General features: G+C 38.7%; 1 protein-coding gene across 3 annotated transcripts in view; it reads right to left on the bottom strand.

Annotated features, from left to right (window-relative positions):
* Positions 1 to 20720, bottom strand: part of KCNT2 (potassium sodium-activated channel subfamily T member 2) — an 814344-nt gene that overhangs the window by 207108 nt on the left and 586516 nt on the right. For 2 of the 3 annotated variants that reach the window (XM_056523545.1, XM_056523546.1), the window contains exons 20-21: positions 9855 to 9926; positions 2815 to 2949 (exon numbers count right to left, since the gene is read on the bottom strand). In XM_056523545.1, the coding sequence (XP_056379520.1) occupies positions 2815 to 2949; positions 9855 to 9926 (207 nt within the window). The remainder of the gene's footprint in view (positions 1 to 2814; positions 2950 to 9854; positions 9927 to 20720) is intronic. The other variant, XM_056523547.1, reaches the window with a different exon arrangement.

Raw genomic sequence — 20720 nt, 5'->3', positions numbered from 1 at the left:
GTCCTTAAGGGGTTAATATCTGGTTTTATTTGTGTATGTAAGAACTGTGAAGAAATACTATGGCTATCCATTATGCAAAATGCACAAAAACTTAGCATTTAAAGATTCAATATTCCAAATGTAGATTAAATTATATAGCAATATCTATTTTTCTACTAAGGATTAGAGATGAGCAAACTTAGAGTAAATTTGATTCGTCACGAACTTCTCGGCTCGGCAGTTGATGACTTATCCTGCCTAAATTAGTTCAGCTTTCAGGTGCTCCCGTGGGCTGGAAAAGGTGGATACAGTCCTAGGAGACTCTTTCCTAGGACTGTATCCACCTTTTCCAGCCCACCGGAGCACCTGAAAGCTGAACTAATTTATGCAGGATAAGTCATCAACTGCCGAGCCGAGAAGTTCGTGATGAATCGAATTTACTGTAAGTTCGCTCATCTCTACTAAGGATCCAAAGCCAATTTGCATATTTAGAAGCTCCTTATGGAAATGCTCCTTTAGCTTTTACTAAGGGAAATAATCCTTTTTTATTTTAAGGCAGAGATTCAAGATATGATTTAACACCAACAGGGAGTAAATATCTTTAAGATGTAAGAGTTTTCAAAATAAAAAAGGAAAATAAAAACAACTCAAAAGTGTTTGTTGTGGGACTATTGGATGCTTATGAAATACTATGTAGCCTCCTACCTTTCTATCATTTCATAGGGATGATGCACCCACAATGCATGACCTCTTAACACCGACGGGTCTCAAACCCATATCTGCCTTCTTTCAGGACGCCTCTCCCATACCCATACACCACTTACAGTACTACCAACTCCAACACTTCTACAACACCCAAAAGACGCCTCTGTCACTACAGAGAAATCTTACAAGGTTTGAACGCCTTTGCTTCTCCACAACCCCGATTTGCAAACCCATCAGTACTGCTTACGCACTTCTGCTAGACTCACTTACTGACTCCCCAATGGCCTTCTGCTCGGCGTGGGAACGTGAACTGGGGTACTCCATCTCGGATAGGGAATGGAAAACTGTGTTTTCACAGTGCCACCGCTCCTCTACATCCTGCAAGGCGCACGTGACTAATTACAAAATTATCACTAGGCGGTACCGTGTACCTTCCCTCCTGGCACAGATTTATCCAAATGTAATGGACGCCTGCTGGCGATGTGGAAACCCCGGTGGCACCATGACACATATTTGGCTCAACTGCCCGATACTAACACCTTACTGTTCGCAGGTATTGGATATCATGTCACGGCTGACTTCATGTCAGATCCCTAAATCACCTAAGTTGATCCTCCTCTCTATTCCCCAAGCTCCTACCCCAACTCCTCTACTAGGTTACTACTGCACCTCTTACTAGCTGCTAGGGCGGTTATTCCGCGATTGTGGAAATCCACTCCCCCCCCCTCTGTTTCGTCCTGGCTTCGTGAGGTTTCACATATACACAGAATGGAAGAGCTCTTAGCTGACTCCAGGAACCAGTTAAACAGATTCAACGACACTTGGAGGTCCTGGTCAGAATTCATGTCCTCTAGGGACTTTGAGACCCTGCACATATCTGCCTAATGATCATCTCTGCCCTTGTTCTTTACTGAGCTGCTACCGAAATTGGTGACCCATGTCTGAGGGGTTCCCCGCTGTGCCCGCTTCGGGAGGTAGGTGCTTCCATCCCACATCGGACCTTTACTATTGTGTTGTCATACCCCACTTCCTTTTTTCTTTTCTCCTGTCCTTCTATCTCCTCCCCCCCCTCTTCACCCGCTCTTTCCCCCTGCCTTTACCCCCCCCCCTACTACCACTACTACTTACTCTGCTTTGCTACATGTCCCCCTTACCCATGCAGACCTTTTAAGGGTAAACACGACATCATGCTTTGTTCAAACTCCTGCTTTCTAACACGCCTCACTTGAAACACTAAACTTACCTTCTTGGTTTTGTAGTTCGTTTATCCGCCGGATGCTATTGCTGAAGGTTACTGAAGTTATATCAGATATTTGTGTCTAGATGAGGCTGTCATACTGACCTACCACACTTGTTTTCTGCATGTTTATGTTTTATTGAACGATTGTGCAAAAAAAAAAAAATAAATAAATAAATAATAATGTAGCTTTCCTATTATTTCATAAATTATGGGAAGCTATAGGACATACAATCTAGGGTAAGTTAATTCCAAGGCAGATATACATCTGCATCCTGTAAAAAATCTTTGCAAGAACAAGCATGGGCCATATTTACTATAATGGCTCAAATGTAGTCAGTTAGCGACTACAGTCGTGTCATTTTCTAAATGTGAAAGAGCAGCGTTCATCAGCTCACCTCAAATATGCCATAAGTTTGTGCTAGGATCCGTGTAACCCGACACCAGTAGAGATAGATGAGAAAAGGATGAATCCAGCACAGACCTCATGTGATTCAATACTTTATTAAAGCACCAGCAGGTACAGGATAAAAGTACTTTTATCCTGTACCTGCCGGTGCTTTAATTAAGTATTGAATCGTGTGAGGTCTGCGCTGGATTCCTCCTTTTCTCATCATTTTCTAAATGTATACATTTTTGTGCTTGGGTCCTAAAGGTCAGAAAACCACACCGTAGGGTACAAGTCATAGATACATTGAGTCAGCGCACAGATACATTGGCATTCCATTTTGACAGGACGCCGAGGTATCCGTGCCTCTGAAGGCACAACCGTAATGTGAACCTTCTCTTACTGTGTGCCTTTCATTAGCCATAGGATTTTAAAGAAGCATGCATACAGCATTTTTTTCTAACAAGACATATTTAAGGAATGTACAAATAACAATTGGACCTACCTGAAAAGTGTCTGCACGTTGACTATTGTTTTTGCATCCGCCATGTAGTCTTCCTCTGCACTCATTGTGCTTTCCTTGTCCACAACCACCATGTTTGCTGCAAATGTTACTCCACACTTTAGCAAGTCATCTAGGCTTTTAAAAACACAAAAATCACTTAATGGTTCTATATGAAACATATGAACTAAGATGCCTAAATTATATATTAAAAACACAAAGCATGCAAAGGGGTTTTTACATTTTCTAGTTTAAATAGCAATTCAACTGTTTCTAACTAATGTGCATATGTTAAGCTTTAGAGTTACTGTCAACTGGAAAAACTTTGGCATGTTGTCCAATAAAATTTTCAAGTTACGGCAACATCCATGGCTATAGGTAAACATATGGTACCGTTGGTAACTAACAGGTTAAATAAAAACACACTGCACTCATGGATTTGTGCTTTTTAAAATTAGCGTTCAAAAATTATCCACCTGCCGATGTTTATATGCACATTTATCGGAAGAAGCAATTACTTTTTCCAAGTTGTGCGAATATTATTATTATTATTTGGAAGTAGCAAAAGGTTTAATGCCTTTAAGAGGAAGAAGCAATTGCTTTTTACAAACTGTGAAGAAATATTTTCATTTTGGGGCATAGCAACAGGATTGGCATAATAGAAAGTGCACAAAATGGACACAGAACCCTCTATACATGTATTTTTCTCATGTTACACTTAACTTCCAAATAAAATAGATTTTGTGCTGACAAAACAGATACAGAATGCTCTCTACTGATATACTAAAACTATTATATATGTGGTCCTACTCCTATCTGTGTTGTCCACTGTTTTGTGTCCCTCACAGAAATCTTCACCTAACACCTGCTCTCTCTAAAATGGCTGCTGAAGCTATGTGCATAGGTTTTTATAGTGGCTTTGGAATCATACTCTCTTGCCTCCTGATTGGGGGCAGGAGCTGTTTGAAAGGCATTAAGGGATTCCCTGAAGTCATGTGATATATAATATATGATAAAAAATATGATATACATAGATAGACTTACATTAAAGGTTAATTAATTCGGTACATACATTATATCACCCCCAAACCTATATTACAGAGCTGCAAGAGGAACAGTTATAAATATTTGCATAGTTGTGCTCATTTCTACGCACTGCAGTTATATTTGGTATGCAAATTGTAAAGGCTGTCAAAAAATCCATTAAGTTAGATTTACTTATTTCTCTGGTACAAAAAAGAGAGCAGTAAATGATGTTTTTGATGTGTCTAAAAATTAGAACAAGTTGAGAAAATGTAAGTCCGGTTTAGCTATGCAAGATCTACTTTACCTGTTTGGGACACAGGAAGTACCTGTAAGCTCTGGCTGCTTGGGCTTGGCGCAAGTTGGCAAAAGTAAAAAGAAAAACTTCCTGATTGCACAAAATTGTGTGACTTTTTGATGATCTGCACTGTACTTGGCAAGTGGGCAGGGCTTGGCACATAGGGGTTGTGGTTTTGTCTAAATGGTGTATGGCCATCCCTGCATTCTAAATTTACTATAATATTCTCCTGCTGTAAGGTGTAAACTGTAGTTGCACCTCTTGATAAATCCCATGTGATTTTACACTGGCGGGGCTGGCTTTAGACTGGTGTGCGAAATTCCAGTTTTAGTAAATTAGCCTAAAAAATAATCTTTCAAAAAAAATGTTTTAAAGTGTACAGTCTGGCAAATTGTTTTTCTGGGTTTCATAAAGACAAGTAACTTATAACTATGAATGTTATTCCTCTGATTTATGTATTTATTAGTCATTTTTATTAGTCCGTAAAATAAATATAATAACTTTTTAAGACATATTTTAGTTATACTCTTTATTGTTGAAGAAAATAATTTCTTTCTCTGAGTGGTGTCCTGGTGATTTGTTTTTACAATACAAACAACAGTATATAATTATATTTTAAATCTTCAGAGAATGTACTGTGCGTGTTAGTAGTTTCTGACATTGCTATTTCTTTTTATGCTTTATAATTGATATGCTGAAAATCTACTTCTATGACCTTATTCTTACAGTTGACTCTACATAGAGACAGGGATAGCAGAGAGCTAAATAGTTCTACTAGTTTGCCATATCAGTACAGTTTTGGGTAAGTTTAAAAGGTGAACACAAATAAACACACAGAAATACAAACAAGCATATATAGAAATTTCTTACGGAGTGTTTAGGTGCTGATTTGGACCCTTGTGTACTTTAATGTCTTTTAACCCCTTAAGGACGCAGGGTTTTTCAGTTTTGCATTTTCTACTTTGCAGTGTTACCCAAAAATCCACAGCAAAATGGAAAAAAAAAATCATTGTGCGATAAAATTGAAGAAAAAACACAATTTTGTAAATTTTGGGGGCTTCCGTTACTACGCAGTGCATATTTCGGTAAAAATGACACCTTATCATTATTCTGTAGGTCCATACGGTTAAAATGGTACCCTACTTATATAGGTTTCATTTTGTCATACTTCTGGAAAAAATCATAACTACATGCAGGGAAATGTATACGTTTAAAATTGTCATCTTCTGACCCCTATAACTTTTTATTTTTCCATGTACAGGGCGGTATGAGGACTCATTTTATGCGCCGTGATCTGAAGTTTTTATCGGTACCATGTTTGTTTTGATTTGACTTTTTGATCACTTTTTATAAATTTTTTAATGGTATAAAAAGTGACCAAAATATGCTGTTTTGGACTTTGGAATTTTTTTCACGTGTACGCCATTGACCGTGCAATTTAATTAACAATATATTTTTATAGTTCGGACATTTACGCAAGTGGCGATACCACATATGTTTATTTTTATTTACACTGTTTTATTTTTTTATAGGAAAAGGGGGGTGATTCAAACTTTTATTAGGAAAGGGGTTAAATGACCTTTATTAACACTTTTTTAACTTTTTTTTTGGCAGTGTTATAGCTCCCATAGGAACCTATAACACTGCACACACTGATCTTTTACACAGATCACTGGCATGTATTAACATGCCTGTGATCAGTGTTATCGGCGCTTGACTGCTCCTGCCTGGATCTCAGGCACGGAGCAGTCATTTAGGTAAGGGCCCTCCCGGTGTCCTGTAAGCTGTTCGGGACACCGCAATTTCACCGTGGTGGTCCCGAACAGCCCGACTGAGCAGCCGGGATACTTTCACTTTCACTTCAGACGCGGCGGTCAGCTTTGATCGCCGCATCTGAAGGGTTAATACAGGGCATCACCGCGATCGGTAATGGCCTGTATTAGCCGCGGGTCCCGGCCGTTGAAGGCCAACGGGATTGACTTGATATGACGCGGGTTCACTGCGGCATATAGCGGGAGCCGGCGGAGGACGTAAATATAGGTCATTTGTCGTTAAGTGTTTAAACCTTGTTTATCAATTCTTTCATTATGTGGCCTCCTGGATTTTACCCTGAACATCCATTATCTGCCATTGTGTGCCCTTAAAGTATTGACCTGGCTATCTAGATTATCCCTCTCCCTGATAGGTTAGTGTCCCTGTGTCTATTTGGGGTTGCTTTTATCTAAGTGAGAGCTCTAAGTAGGTAGGGACAGGGGTGTGGGTGGGGAAAAGGGCGACAACTTCTTGCCCCTATTGTTTAACATACAGTGGGATATGTGACCCCTATGTGCTCTTCTTTTAAGAAAAAATAAATAAAAAGAATGTATACTCCACAATATACACTTTTTGATGTGTACTATTCTATGGAATAGTATAGTCTGCCAGGTATTTTTTTTATACATTATTTTTTGAAGTACACAGTCATGTACTAACCCCATCAGGATTAAGGATCCATCCCTGCCCCCCCCCCCCTTTCCTGTGTGCTGAGGACCAGACCATTTATGTGAAGAGGGGGAGCTCATACTACTGCTCATTTGATTTTAAGGCTGCAGGAAACCTTTCTCAGTCACAGTAGTTTTCATCAGAACCTGGCTCAGGATGTCTTATCTGAGAAATGCTTCCTACTGCTTAAAATCTAGCTAAAAGTCAGACAGCTCAGCCGATATGGAGAGATATGTGCACAAGCCCCTTTTTTATTATTATTATTATTGACACCGTCCAAAGGTGTTTCTTTCATAGGACAACCCCTTTTAGGGCCTTTCAAGTATACCATACCTATAATTTCAGGTGACATTTTAGGATTAGCTGCCCTGTGTTTGTAAATGAGGAGCAGCACTATATGATTTTAGTAATCAAGCGTGTATTTGGTTTCTCCTACCTAGGTACCACAATACATGAAAATTTTACTCTTGGGTAACAGTAGAAATGTGCAAAAATAAGAAATCATATCCTATGTGCAAAATGAGAGAAAAACTTGGTGATGTGAATATGTAACAGGAATTGTGAAATTAACACCTGTAGATGATTTTCTAAAATTACACATCCCCTAGAGAAGCGTGCATTGCACTTCCATTGTCGCTCTAACAGGGCAAGGCTTTATTAATATGAACTGTGTCACTTCCATACTTAATTATACCTTCCTATTTTACTACATATACATCAATAAATATTGTATTTCCCAAGAGAATGATGGCATATGGCAAGTTTCACAAGATATTTTCTAGTAAAATTAATTAGTTGGTGTAAAGAACTGATATTTTCTCTGATGCTTCCTATTCTAACTTAACCATAATGCATTGCAATAATTTAATAAATAAATACATTAATAAAATTATCCATTGTGTGTATGCTTTACCTGAAGATTCTAGTATAATAAGGCACATCAGTGATATTGATAAGTGCAATTCAACATACAAGTCAGGTGATCAGAGCACAACACATTTTGAGTCATGTTAACTATAATTTACAAGTTGTAATAAGGCATAGACATCATTCTATACATATTCCTGCAATTGGGGGATGCTACAGTTTAGGAACTGTAATAATACTGTGGCATACAATACAGGTTTAGGCCACAAAACAAAGGCCTGCACGTGTCACAAGAATAACAAAAATATATAACTGTGCCCCCCCAAAGTTGTATTTTTTTTTCTTGTGGGACGTACAGGTCTTTGTGTTGTGGCTTGAACCTGTATTGTTCTGGCTGTGATACAATAAAATGTATGTTTAAGACTAAAACATTCACTGTATAAAAGCTGTTTGCAAAGTTATAAATTCATGGTTTCCTTCTCAGCTATCTGCCCATTTCTGCAGCTCTAAGCATGACATAGAGATGACAGATTACCTTTAAGACTTGCTTCTAGACTGCATGCCACAGTATGGGACATGGGGCATAATCAACATGAAAAGTACACTCATGTCAATGTCATTTATTAGTGGTGAGTACCAGCTGCTAATAGCTATTCTAAGCATGATTTAGAGCAAAACAGGATTGGATAAAAAAAAGGACACTTTAAGATCTTCCTGATCAGGACCTGTCTTCCTCTCTTCAATCACACTACACAACAGGGTCTAAGCTTCACTCCTTCTCTGGCTGTTTACTGCTAGGCACTGCCCTGGACACCAAAAACACAGTTATTTGGATGAACCGTAACCCCACCTTCATATTCATTGTCAAGTAAGTATAGTGCAGCAAGGTAATAATTCAAACTGAGAGACATTTTCTCCACCTTTAGGATGACTTAGAGGAATGTTGACCTAAGTGCCATCACCAACTTACAGAAAAAATAGCGACACCATTGAGGCTATGGCTCACCACTATATGTTCATGATATTAAAGGTGTATTACAGGATTTTTTTTTTATTTGACTATGCTTCAGGGGCTGTAAAGCTAGTGTAGTTCATAACATAGTGTCTGTACCTGTGTGTGACGGTTTTCTCACAATTCTTATGTGATTTTCACCCCACTATTCATTTTTACCAGCATACAAAATGACTGTTGTCTTCGATTTTTCCCAGCTTGCAATGCGGCCGAGACCTGACTCACTAGTCAGCTGATGACAGGGAGCCTGTCTGCTTCAATGGGTGGAGGGATCAATCTGCAACTAATGCAACAGCTGTAGGCACCCTGATTGAAAACCACAGGTCTTTTGCTTCAATGGGAGGGGTGGCTGATGTGTGGGAAGGAGGAAAATGGAATTGTGGGATTTGTAGTCAAAAAAAGAAAAGTCAAACAGGAAATACAAGTTCACAAAAAGCTAGCCACAGTGTTTTGAATGTTTGGTAATCTCACAACATAGCCATTTAGCCCCAAGGCAAGCGCAGATTCTTCCTAAGCATGTGAATTACTGTCTGCCAGGTACGTACTAAAATCACCTTATGGTGGATAACCCCTTTAAATGCAATATGGTTACAAACATTGGGGGGGCATTTATCATTGTAGGTGTAAGTGAAGCATTTTTCTACACCTTTTTTTGTGTGCTGGTAATGTGTAGGAGCACCAAATTTATTAAATGGTCACAGAGCATTTGATACATTTTGTGCAGGTCACATTTTCTGAATCTCTATTCACATACATCAAAAAGCTAAGCTAAGTCTGGGCTAGTGCAGTCTTAGAGACTTTTCAGTGGCTTTGCGCCTTTTTTTGCGCCTTTTCACAAAAAGACACAGTTCATTCCATATCATGTGTATTGCCAAAACCAGTGGATTGTGTAAACCAAAAGGCGCAAAAAAAAAAACCGCAAATAAACCCTGCTTGCACCTTTTTGTGGACACAAAAAACAGTCTACAGACAATGATAAATGTTGGCCATTGTATTTAAACATGTGTAAATGGTGCTTTTTTTTTAAACACAAATATAATATAAGACAGGGTAGTGTGACTCACTATGATTCACTAGCCTAATATAGGGACACTAACAATATACATCTTCTTCTGTTTTTATGGTTAAAATTAAAATCTGAAGCCAGCTGTGAGCTTCTTTTATTATAACACTTTAATACATTTTAATACATAACATAATAAAATAGTAATAATATATATATATATATATATATATATATATATATATATATATATATTAGAGCAATTTGTAAAGGTAACAAAATCATGCAGGACTTTACAACTTACACAAACACAAAGCACCATGACACATAGTAAAACTGAAATGAGCGGGTTTACCTACTTGTCTATGCAGCCAACCATGTAGTAGACCATTGGGAACCAACAGATTGCATCCAGAAAATGCATATCTGGCCTAACATTGGAATTAGAAGAATACACAACAAACATACTATTAAATATTAATGCTCTCACATAAAACGTTTGCTATGTAATATTCATCTGGAAAAATATTGACATACATCATTAAAAAAGAACCCACAGAATAATATGTAGAACATAACAAAATGAGCAACCCAGCAAGTGCTGCTGAGGAAATGATGTGTGCATGATTTATGGCGGCTACACTGTATTTAATATGAATTAATGTGTCATTTCCAGTAGAAAGAGAGAAAAAAAAATGTGATTAATGTGAAGCACTTGACTTCCATAGTAAGTCTTAAATCCTGTGTAAAAGTGAAATGTGCTCAGCACCTCTCAGTTCTATTAAAGCCCATGCAAGATTCAATACTGCATAGAAAATGAGGCAACAGGATGATATCACAGCACATGGGTATAAAACAGGATTCATGGCTATAAATGGTTGATAGGTCTATTAATACAAGGGTAAAAATCCCATGAAAAGTTGACCAGTCCTTTGAGGCTGTATAAACTGTAATTCTCTTGCTCCAATAGAACATGGTGTACTCTAATTTCCTTACACAGATCAATAAAATAAAAAAAAGAAGATATTTTAAACTGATTACATTTTGTACCTTAGGCCGGTTTTCACATAAGGGTATTTTGGGTGCACCCTTAGTCATGTGTCCCGGTTTGATGACCCTGAACATCATAGGGTTTCGCTGACCCAAATAGTTGTCCGCCCTTATATCTTCCAGAAAAGTATTGTGATATCTATGCTAGGAATCTTGTGCATGACACACGTTGGGATGAATTAAACCACGAGGATAGGTAAAGAAGCGCACATCTGTAATTCAAATGTGTATTCCCATATACATGTCACATGAAGCCCAAATCTGTGTTGAACTAAACAGTGAGACATAATTGTAATATGTCATTGTGGTGTTCCAGCTGCCACCCACTAAAGAGTTGTCCAGTGTATAAAGTACATATCAGGGACTGGAGAATCTTGCAAATGTATTCCTGTACATTGCTCTTAAAGAGTACCAGTCACCAGAAATACTTTTAAAATGTTGTTAATCAATGTATTAGAAACAACTTTCTAATAACATGTGATTAACAAAAATGTATCTTTATAATTTTTTTTTTACTTTAAAAAACTGACCACTAGGGGTCTCCCTACATGTCCTGGCTGATAGAGTTCGGACTCAGTCTGAACTCTGAGTGCAGCTGGGACACGAAAGAGCACAGGGCAGCCAACCCCACCCCCCCTCCCCACAAGCTGCCTGTTCTAAGCGCTCTGAAGCTCGAGTGCAGCATAGAACAGGGAAGGGCGGAAGTGTTACATGACAGGCTTCAGCTGATGTCACACCTGCCATGTAATGCTCCCTTCCGCCCAAGAAAGCTCACAGGCAATGAGCAGGCTTTTGAAGAAGATTATAAATGAAATACATGGAAAAAATGTAAAAGAAAAATGGCGGGCAGGTAATAAAGAGGGCAACATACCAAGAGGATTATCTAAAGATGTTGAAATGGGGGAAGATACTCTTTAATTTCATGCATACATTTCTTACAGAGTGCTAATGGTTAATATGTCCCACAATTCTACATCCAATGTACACAGCTGAACGGTTATTTGGTCATATGTCATCTCCTAACCAATAATTGCAGGATAAATTCTCAATCAATTTGTTAGTAGACTGGACCAGTGTGTCCTTCAGCTCTGCTCATGTATAGTGGTCCTAGCTTTGCTAATGTCAGACATACCTTTCATATAGGCCACATGTCACATATCTAGTCTACAATCAAGTTTCTGTTCCTGATCTTTGTTCTAGTCCACAATGAGAAGATAAACTCTACTACACTTTAGCCACAGGAGGGACAATTTTGTTTTTCAAAAGAGGAGAAGTGTAGGGTTTCTGCCTTACACTGATCTGTATTTTGGGCCAAAGAGTCGGTGCTGCCTGTTTGCCAAATCAGAAGGACTTCCCTGGAGTCGCCTTTCCGTGGGGTCGTTTTCTAGATTACCACCAATGAGTGAGTAAAGTAAACTAACCTGTGAAGATACTTGTTCAGTAGTTTCAGTAATTTGGACTGGAAACATGAGAGCTAAAGAACCCTAACATCTGCTTACACATCTGTAGTATCCATTTCCCTGACAAACAGGTTGTGGGTCACAGGAGATCATCGCGTTAGTACCACTTTACTATGTGATATAAAAATAAGGGACTATTACACCCAACATAACCCTCCACATCACCCCTAGTGGTTACCATACCATTTCAAAGTAGTATGCACAACATAATTGTAGGCTTCACATTTCACAGTAGTTTAAAGGTTACAATCAAAGGCACACTATAATAATTTTTCTAAATTACTTTCAAATAGAATTCTGCAAAACAGGGGCACATTCTGGATACCAGTGGCTAAGAGACAGACAAGAACATTCCTATTGCTTAGTTATGAAAGGCTGAGAACACGGACCATGCTGGTCTATGCACCTATTAAGAAGAAAAATTATTAGAGTGCTTGTTCATGCACTATAATCCTTTTGTTTAGGACAGAAGGTAACCTTTAAATTGAAAGAAAGCACACATGCACTCTACTCTCATCTGGGGATAACAGGTCAATGGTGATCAATAGAGAGGAAACCATTTGGAACCAGATCAGAGACCTCAACTACTATATGTTTTTGGGATAATTTGGGCTCCTTGATCATGAGAGGTTTATAAGGGTTTTTTGACCGTTTATTGCTAGATTTATCGAAATATCGCACACAGGTTGTTAAATTTATCTCAAATGATGCAGCACATGCTGCCAGAAAACTGGAGTTTATGGTGTAAGATCTATCCATAGATTTGTTTAGCTGAATTTATGCCATGCCCCTTCCTGGAGTGTAGTTGTGCATACAATGGGCCACAATTATAAATTTATTGTAAAAATGTGTGAATAATAAATTACTTGGTAACTACAGTATAGTCTAAGTCTATGGAGCCCATCTCCTGCAATGAGATGAGGAGAGAACTGCTCAATCGCAGGCTTCTCCTGGTTTAGGGGGTTTAAAGGGGTACTCCCGTGCCCCAGCCTTATAAACATTGGGTTCAGAAGGCTTGGAGCAACATCCACTGTTGCAGCGTCACAGCCACGCCTCCTTGTGAAGTCATACCATACCCCCTCCATTGATGTCTATGAGAGGGGGCATGGCAGTCGCCACGCCCCCTCCCATAGACATCAATGGAGGGGGTGTGGCATGACGTCACAAGGGGCATGGCTGTGATGTCACAACCGCGGTCGCTGCTCCAAGCCTTCTGAGCCCGATGTTTATAAGGATGGTGCACAGGAGTACCCCTTTAAATACCCAGAGCCTGAACAATCAAAAGATTAGATGCCTCTGTGATATAATATGTCAAACATTTATTTATTTTTTTTATTTTTTTTAAAGTAGTAATGCTTCAACCTTTCTCATTTCTTTATGTTTCCACAAAGGACATGTAGAAACTCGGTAGCGATATCTTGCTGCCTCTTTCCGTGGTGTAAATACAGATGACTTTAGACATCACATCTGCCTCTTCCTTCCATTGTAATTTGGTCGTCTTCTGTTCCTTCCGCAATGGTTTAATTGGTTTTGTTTAATAACTGATTGTGTCATTGTTCATTAGTGTCTATCCGTTCTATCACACTGGGCTGTGCAGCCACAAAGGAATCAGGTTCTGAACAGAAAATTGCTCAATATCCTTACACCAATTAAATGCAAAAATCTACCTTTAACTTTTATCTATTTAACCCCTTAAGGACCAAGCATTTTTCTGTTTTTTGTACTTTCGTTCTTTTCCTCCTTACCTTTTAAAAATCATAACCCTTTCAATTTTGCACCTAAAAATCCATATGACGGCTTATTTTTTGCGCCACCAATTCTACTTTGTAATGACATCATTAAAAAATTTAAATCATTGTGTGACAAAATTTCCATTTCTACGCAGTACATTATTAGGTAAAAATGAAACTTTATCTTTATTCTGTAGGTCCATACGATTAAAATGATACCCTACTGATATAGGGTTGATTTTGTCTGACTTTTGGAAAGAATCACAACTACATACACAAAAATGAATACATTTAAAATTGTCCTCTTCTGACCCCCATAACTTTTTTATTTTTCTGTGTACAGGTTAGTATGAGGGCTCAAATTTTTGCACCATGATCTGAAGTTTTAATAGGTACCATTTTTATTTTGATCTGACTTTTTGATCGCTTTTTATTCCTTTTTTTTATGGTATAAAAAGTGACCAAAAATACGCTATTTTGGACTTTGGAATTTTTTGCGTGTACGCCATTGACTGTGCGGTTTAATTAGCAATGTGAATGCACAATGTGCATTCATATTGTAATCTTGTTGATGAGGCTCTTTTCACCACCATATAGTGCTAACGTTAGTGCTGCTGCCTCCCATAGGGGCCATACACAGAATACTGTTGCCTTTTACGTAGGAGTGCCAGTTCATTCCCTCCATTTGGAACTGTTAAATAGCAATGTATTTTTATAGTTCGGACATGTACGCACGTGGCAATACCAAATATGTTTATTTTTATTATGTTTATATATTTTGATATGGAATTTGGGAAAAGGGGGGTTATTTAAACTTTTAATAACGAAGGTGTTAATGTGTGTGTTTTTAAACTTTCTTTTAAACTTTCTTTTTTTACACTTTTAGTCCCCTTAGGGGACTTTTAGGAGGAATCAATTGATTCCTCATACAGATCAATGAGGTTGTTGAAAACCACATTGATCTGTGTGCTCTGCGCTCGACGAATAATGCCTGACCCTGCCAGTATCATTCTGAGCGCCGGAGCCAACAGAGGACATGAGGTAAGCTCAGGCTACCTCAGCAGTGGGATCTGCCCCCCCCCCCCCTCCCCCCACTATTTAGACGTCGCTGTCAGCTTTGACAGCGGTGATCTAAAGGGTTAATAGCCGCCGCGGCAATCGCCGTATGTTGGCTATTAACGCTGACCCCCAGCTACAAGAATCAGCTAGGGGCTGGCCGGTATGACGTGGGCTTAAGGGATTAAATTAAATGAATGTACAGAAATCTGCAATTTTTTTTTTTGTTTTGCTTGTTTGCATTTTTTTTTCTGGTAAGGGCTCGTTCACATTGCTGTCGGACGCCGGTGCACTATTTTTTTTCTCCGCTAAATTCCTGTAAAATTACCGGAACATCGACGGACCCCATGCAAGTGAAGTGGGTCTGTCAGGACCTGACAGAAGCCATTTGTCGGTTGCTTTTGGGTCACAAGGCAGCCCCATTTACTTACATGAGCTGTGTTGCAGCATGGTCTCTCTAACACGATGCAGGAATTTTGGACTGCTGCCCATGTCGCATTGCTGTGCAGCTCTGCCTACACCATTTTTAAGGTTTGCTGCATTTTTCATTATAAAATCTATAATGTGTTATTTAGGAAACTAGATACTTTCCAATTTTTACCGTCAGCATTTGTTTTGTTGCGTTTCAGCATTTTTTTTTTTTATTGCAATGTTTTAGATTTTTTTTTTTTTTTTTTTTCTATAGGCATCGCAAAAGGACTCAGCATTTTTTGGCCCTTTTGCTTCAAATGCAAGGCCAGTTTCATATGAGAGTAATACATTTACATTTTTGTGTCTGTATTACAGCTGCAAATCCTTGTACGGCCATTAATCTAATGCTCCGTATTGACAGTGTAAGACTATGTTCACACATTGAGGGAGATAAACAAGAGTCTGTGAGCCAGAATGTTGAAGCACTTGCGACAAAGAGGGGGGGAGAGGGGTAGATGCTGAAAAATGAGCATGACTTCGGATAACTAAAGGGGGAGTTGCTTACATATGGTAAATATTGTGTCAGATTTTTAAACAGCCTGGGACACTGTTAAACATACTGTCTAGTGTAAAACAGAACTGTCTTAGAACTAGACACTGTTTATTCTCCCCCTTCACGTTATTTATTAAGCCTCATCATCAGCCATTTTCCATCATAGTTTTTTACAGACTTTTATTTATTTATTTTTTAAATCTGCCTTTCTGGTGTGTGAACATGGCCTCAAAATATGGCGATAAAATGCCGCGTGAACATAGCGTTAGATCTGTCAAAAGGGGAGCACCAGGGGAACAAGTAGGTTCCCTACAAACCCATATGAGTGCTTGTTTTTTGCGTAACCAATTGTACTTCATAATGACACATTTGACTTTAGCATAAAATGTACATTGTTGCCATTCTTGTTTTGATGTTTTTTTTAATTGCTTTTTATTTTAAAAAAATCAGATATATGATGTTATTAAAAATCTATATTTTTGGACTTTACGTTTAGGCCGTTCACCGTATGGAATCATTAACATAATCAATATATTGGACATTTCTGCACGTGTTGATACCAAGTGTGTTAATTTCTTTTTAGTTTTTACTTTTTTTATGGAAAAAGGGGGAATTGTATTTTTATTTGGTGGAGGGGCTTATTCATTTTTATTAAAACTTTTTTAAAATTATTTTTTACACTTTTTTAGTCCCCACAGGGGACTATATATTGCAATCTTTAGACTGCAGATACTAATCAGTGTTATGCATAGGCATAGCTCAGATCACTGACTCAGGAAGTACATGTCCTGGTGTGCTTAGTCCTGGGCACCAGAGCCATACCTGTCTAGGGGTTAATGTATTTGTAGTCTATCTTAAAGGAGCTATCCAGAGATATAAAAATAATTTCTTCCAAAAATAGCACCACCCCTGTCATCAGGTTGTGTGAGGAGTTTACTTTAACGAAACTGAGCTGCAGTACCACACAAACTGAGGACAGGTGTGGTGCTGTTTTATAAAGAAATCAACTTGTATATCTAATCTTCAAAAACCCCTTCCGATTGACAACATTTTTTTTTTTTTTTTCAAATCAACTGGTGCCAGAAAGTTACACAGATGTGTAGATTGCTTTTATTAAAAAATCTTGATCCTTACAGTAATTATCAGCTGCTGTATGTGCAGGGGAAGTTGAGTTGTTTTTTTTTCTGTCTGACCACAGTGCTCTCTGCTGACACCCCTGTCCAGGTCAAGGAACTGTCTGGAGCAGAGAGGTTTGCTATAGGTATTTGCTCCTACTGGACAGTTCCTGACATGGACACAGGTGTCAGCAGAGAGCACTGTGGTCAGACTGAAATAACCACTCAATTTCCTTTGTAGTATACAGCAGCTGATAAGTACCGGAAGGATTAAGATTATGTTTTTCACCGGAATACCCCTTTAACTATCGTGCATATTATTCACATAGTAAAGTGTGTTACACTTTCCGCTGATACAAATATATTTTAAAAGGATTCTGATTAGCTTGAAAAAAATGGTCAATCCCCTGCAATATCCCCCATCTATTTAGGCTCTGGTCCCTGTTGATCTCTATTTCCTTGTCCCCATTTTGACAAAATGATATGCTCACTCATCCAACATTTGGCACCAATGATTGGCTAAGTGGGCATTTCTTGTGTGTCAAGGTGGGAACAAGATGGAAAAATCTGCATGGGCATGGGCTCTGATGGAATGTATTTGTCAAAGGATTTATGTGGTTTGGCGCAATGCTTTGGCACAGTGTCTTTTTGCGCCAAAGTTTGGCGCATTTTCTCAACTGTCATTTTTACAACTTTATCAAAATCACACGGTCCTGTGTGGGATTTTAACTTTTAGTCAGTAATTCATCATTTGCGCCAATCGATCTTTGGCCCAATTTTGCGCCTTGAGCTTTTTTGTTGGCGCAAATCACCGCCAAGAAATTTTGCACATGGAAAACACACATAGCAATGTCAGAAAATGTAAAGGCATTTTTTTTTTTTTTTGTGAAAGCAGCGACTCCTCTGGGGCTGCTCAATACTATCCTGCGACATAGTTGTCTCTGAGGAACCTTCACCCTCCGTTGAGCCAGCATTGGACAAGGCCCCACAGGTTCAGGAAAGGTAAGCACTAAAGCAGTGGTCTCCAACCTGCGGACCTCCAGATGTTGCAAAACTACAACTCCCAGTATGCAACATCTGGAGGTCTGCAGGTTGAAGACCACTGCACTACAGTAACCAAAAAAAAAAAAAAAAACTACCCAAGTTGAAAATAAAATCCATTTCACATGGTGGCTATAAACCCCACAAAAGAAAATATTCACATGGTGGCTATAAACCCCACAAAAGGTGGCTATAAACCCCACAAAAGAAAATAACTCATCAAATAAACTTTTGATATATTTTAGATTAATGAATGTTGAATAACTTTCCAATAGCATGTTAATAAAAAAGGGCGTCTTTCTATTGTATTTTTCCCGATCAGTCCTGTCAGCAAGCATTTCTGACTCATGCTGGAGTCCTAAACACTCAGAGCTGCCAGCCTGCTTTGTTCACAGCCAAACAGGCTGTGAACAAAGCAGGCTGGCAGCTCTGAGTGTTCTCCTTTGTGAACAAAGCAGACTGGCAGCTCGTAGTGTTTAGGACTCCAGCATGAGTCTGAAATGCTTCCTGCCTGGACTGGTAGGGAGACCTCTAGTGGTCATTTCTTCAAAGTGGAAAATTAAATAGAAAGAAGCATATTTTTTAATAACATGCAATTGTAAAGTTATTCTGCATACATTAATCTATAATATATCAAAAGCTTTTTTGATGAGAGGTACCCTTTAATTCGGATCTTTTGTTATATCTGTAAAATTCGTTAAATTTAGCATTCGTTACTAAACGAAATGCACATTAGTTTCACTTGCTGATCCTCTTTTGCAATAAATAGCAGGTGTTACCTTAGGATTCTTGTTGTTTTCACTTTTTTTTGCAGTTTTCTCTGTGTAGGAAGGCAAGTTTTCCTCAGGTAAACCCAATGAAAAAAATCTAATTCATTTCTTACATTCGGTTTACTGATAACGAATGCATTTGTTAACTGTATATTCGTATTCGTATTCTTTTTCGGAAATATTCATTTTTTTTTTCGTGCATTCGGATTGTAACGAGCACCCGAAAACGGGAAAATTCGTTGCGTTTAGTATTCATTTCGAAACGAATTGCACATGTCTAATAACTCATGTCGCTTGCTGATATACTGCAGGAGGGACTCCAAAATGACTGCTCTACAGGGTAAAATACGCATCCTCTGTGGCGGTAAGTTCTGTGTAAAAGGCGCTGCGAACAGCTGATTTCAACATTTGAGCCAAAATTACTAACATCTTGCACCAAATGATAAATTTGGTGCATGTCCACGAAAACCAAAGTGAAAAAAAAAAGGGTAAAAAGAAACTGTCAACAGGCAAAATTGATGAATACCCCCCAATATGTCTATATATAAAAAATAAAACTGTAAATGTCGGAAATGCTGTGCATGTTGTTTAAAGGTGAATAACAAATATAGTTCTGCACTGTGTTATTATTAGAGATGAGCAAAATTACAGTGATTCGATTTGTCACAAACTTCTCGGCTCGGCAGTTGATGACTTTTCCTGCATAAATGAGTTCAGCTTTCAGGTGCTCCGGTGGGCTGGAAAAGGTGGATACAGTCCTGAGAGACTCTCCAGACACTGGAGCACCTGAAAGCTGAAATAATTTATGCAGGATAAAGTCAGCAAATGCCGAACCGAGAAGTTTGTGACGAATCGAATCACTGGAAGTTCGCTCATCTCTAATTGTTATGTTAAATGTTGGAATAATAATAATAATAATAACAAAAAAAATTCTATAATTTCCTTGTATGAAAATGAGTAATAGCAAAACAAACTTGTCATCTACAGACTGGTCATTTTAGTGATATGTTTAGATGAATATTCATAAACTATCTACGTCAAACCATCTCTGCGCATCGCAGTGACATTTACATAATACGACAATACAAGAGTCAGCAGCCTGATGTGTTATCCCCCGCGCCTCAGACATGTGCTCACCTACTGCAGAATCAGAATTAACCATCTGAGTCTTAATCTACCCCATGAGGGCTGCAGTAACTAATCCAGATATAAGCTCCAATAAATCTGAATCTGTGAAGGCAATGTCACCATATTATACAGTCTACAAGAACAGATTGCAAAAATATCAATAAGTCAAGTGCATTAACTTAGCTTCTAGAGTTTATTAATGGACTGTCTGTAAGTACCACATATCTATCATTCTTTCTTTCTATCTCATATCTATCTATCTATCTTTCTATCATTCTTTCTATCTCATATCTATCTATCATTCTTTCTTTCTATCTCATATCTATCTATCTATCTACAGCAAACACGTAGACGCAGCAGCACTCCGGAGTGCTTCTGCGTCTACATGTTTGTTGTATTCTGGGGGGCCTGAAGACCAGGGCCCGACCACAGCCTGCGCCCACCTACCTTGACTACTTGAGTTCTGCTCCATCTGCTGTTATCTATCAATCTATTTCTTGAAGGAGAACCACACTCCTCTCTGGTGTTTACAGGTGCAGGCTGGTATAGCTCGGGTGAGGCTCCCAAAGTATCCAAGGAAATTCAGCAGCACACTGAATTAGATGAAGTGTCAGGCTATATTCATCAAGTAAATTAGCGACGTTTCAACCCTCTCCCACAGTCTTTGTCAAGCAATAAGAAGTGCACAGGTGCTACATAAATAGGTGGTGCATTTGTGATCATCATTTTCACAAAATGCGCGCGATAGTCACGTGATAAAGTTTACATCATGTGACTAAGACCCGCTGTGGCCATCATGCCCCCCGAGAAAGCGGAAGCCAGCTCGGCGTCTGGAAATACACCACTGTGCATGTGAGTGTTATCCTGGTGAGTGTTATCTCTAAAGTATAACTCCTCCTTATTACAGGCCC

Source organism: Hyla sarda, chromosome 6, assembly GCF_029499605.1.
Source record: "Hyla sarda isolate aHylSar1 chromosome 6, aHylSar1.hap1, whole genome shotgun sequence".
NCBI lineage: Eukaryota > Metazoa > Chordata > Amphibia > Anura > Hylidae > Hyla > Hyla sarda.
This window is presented reverse-complemented; position numbering and strand designations above follow the sequence as displayed.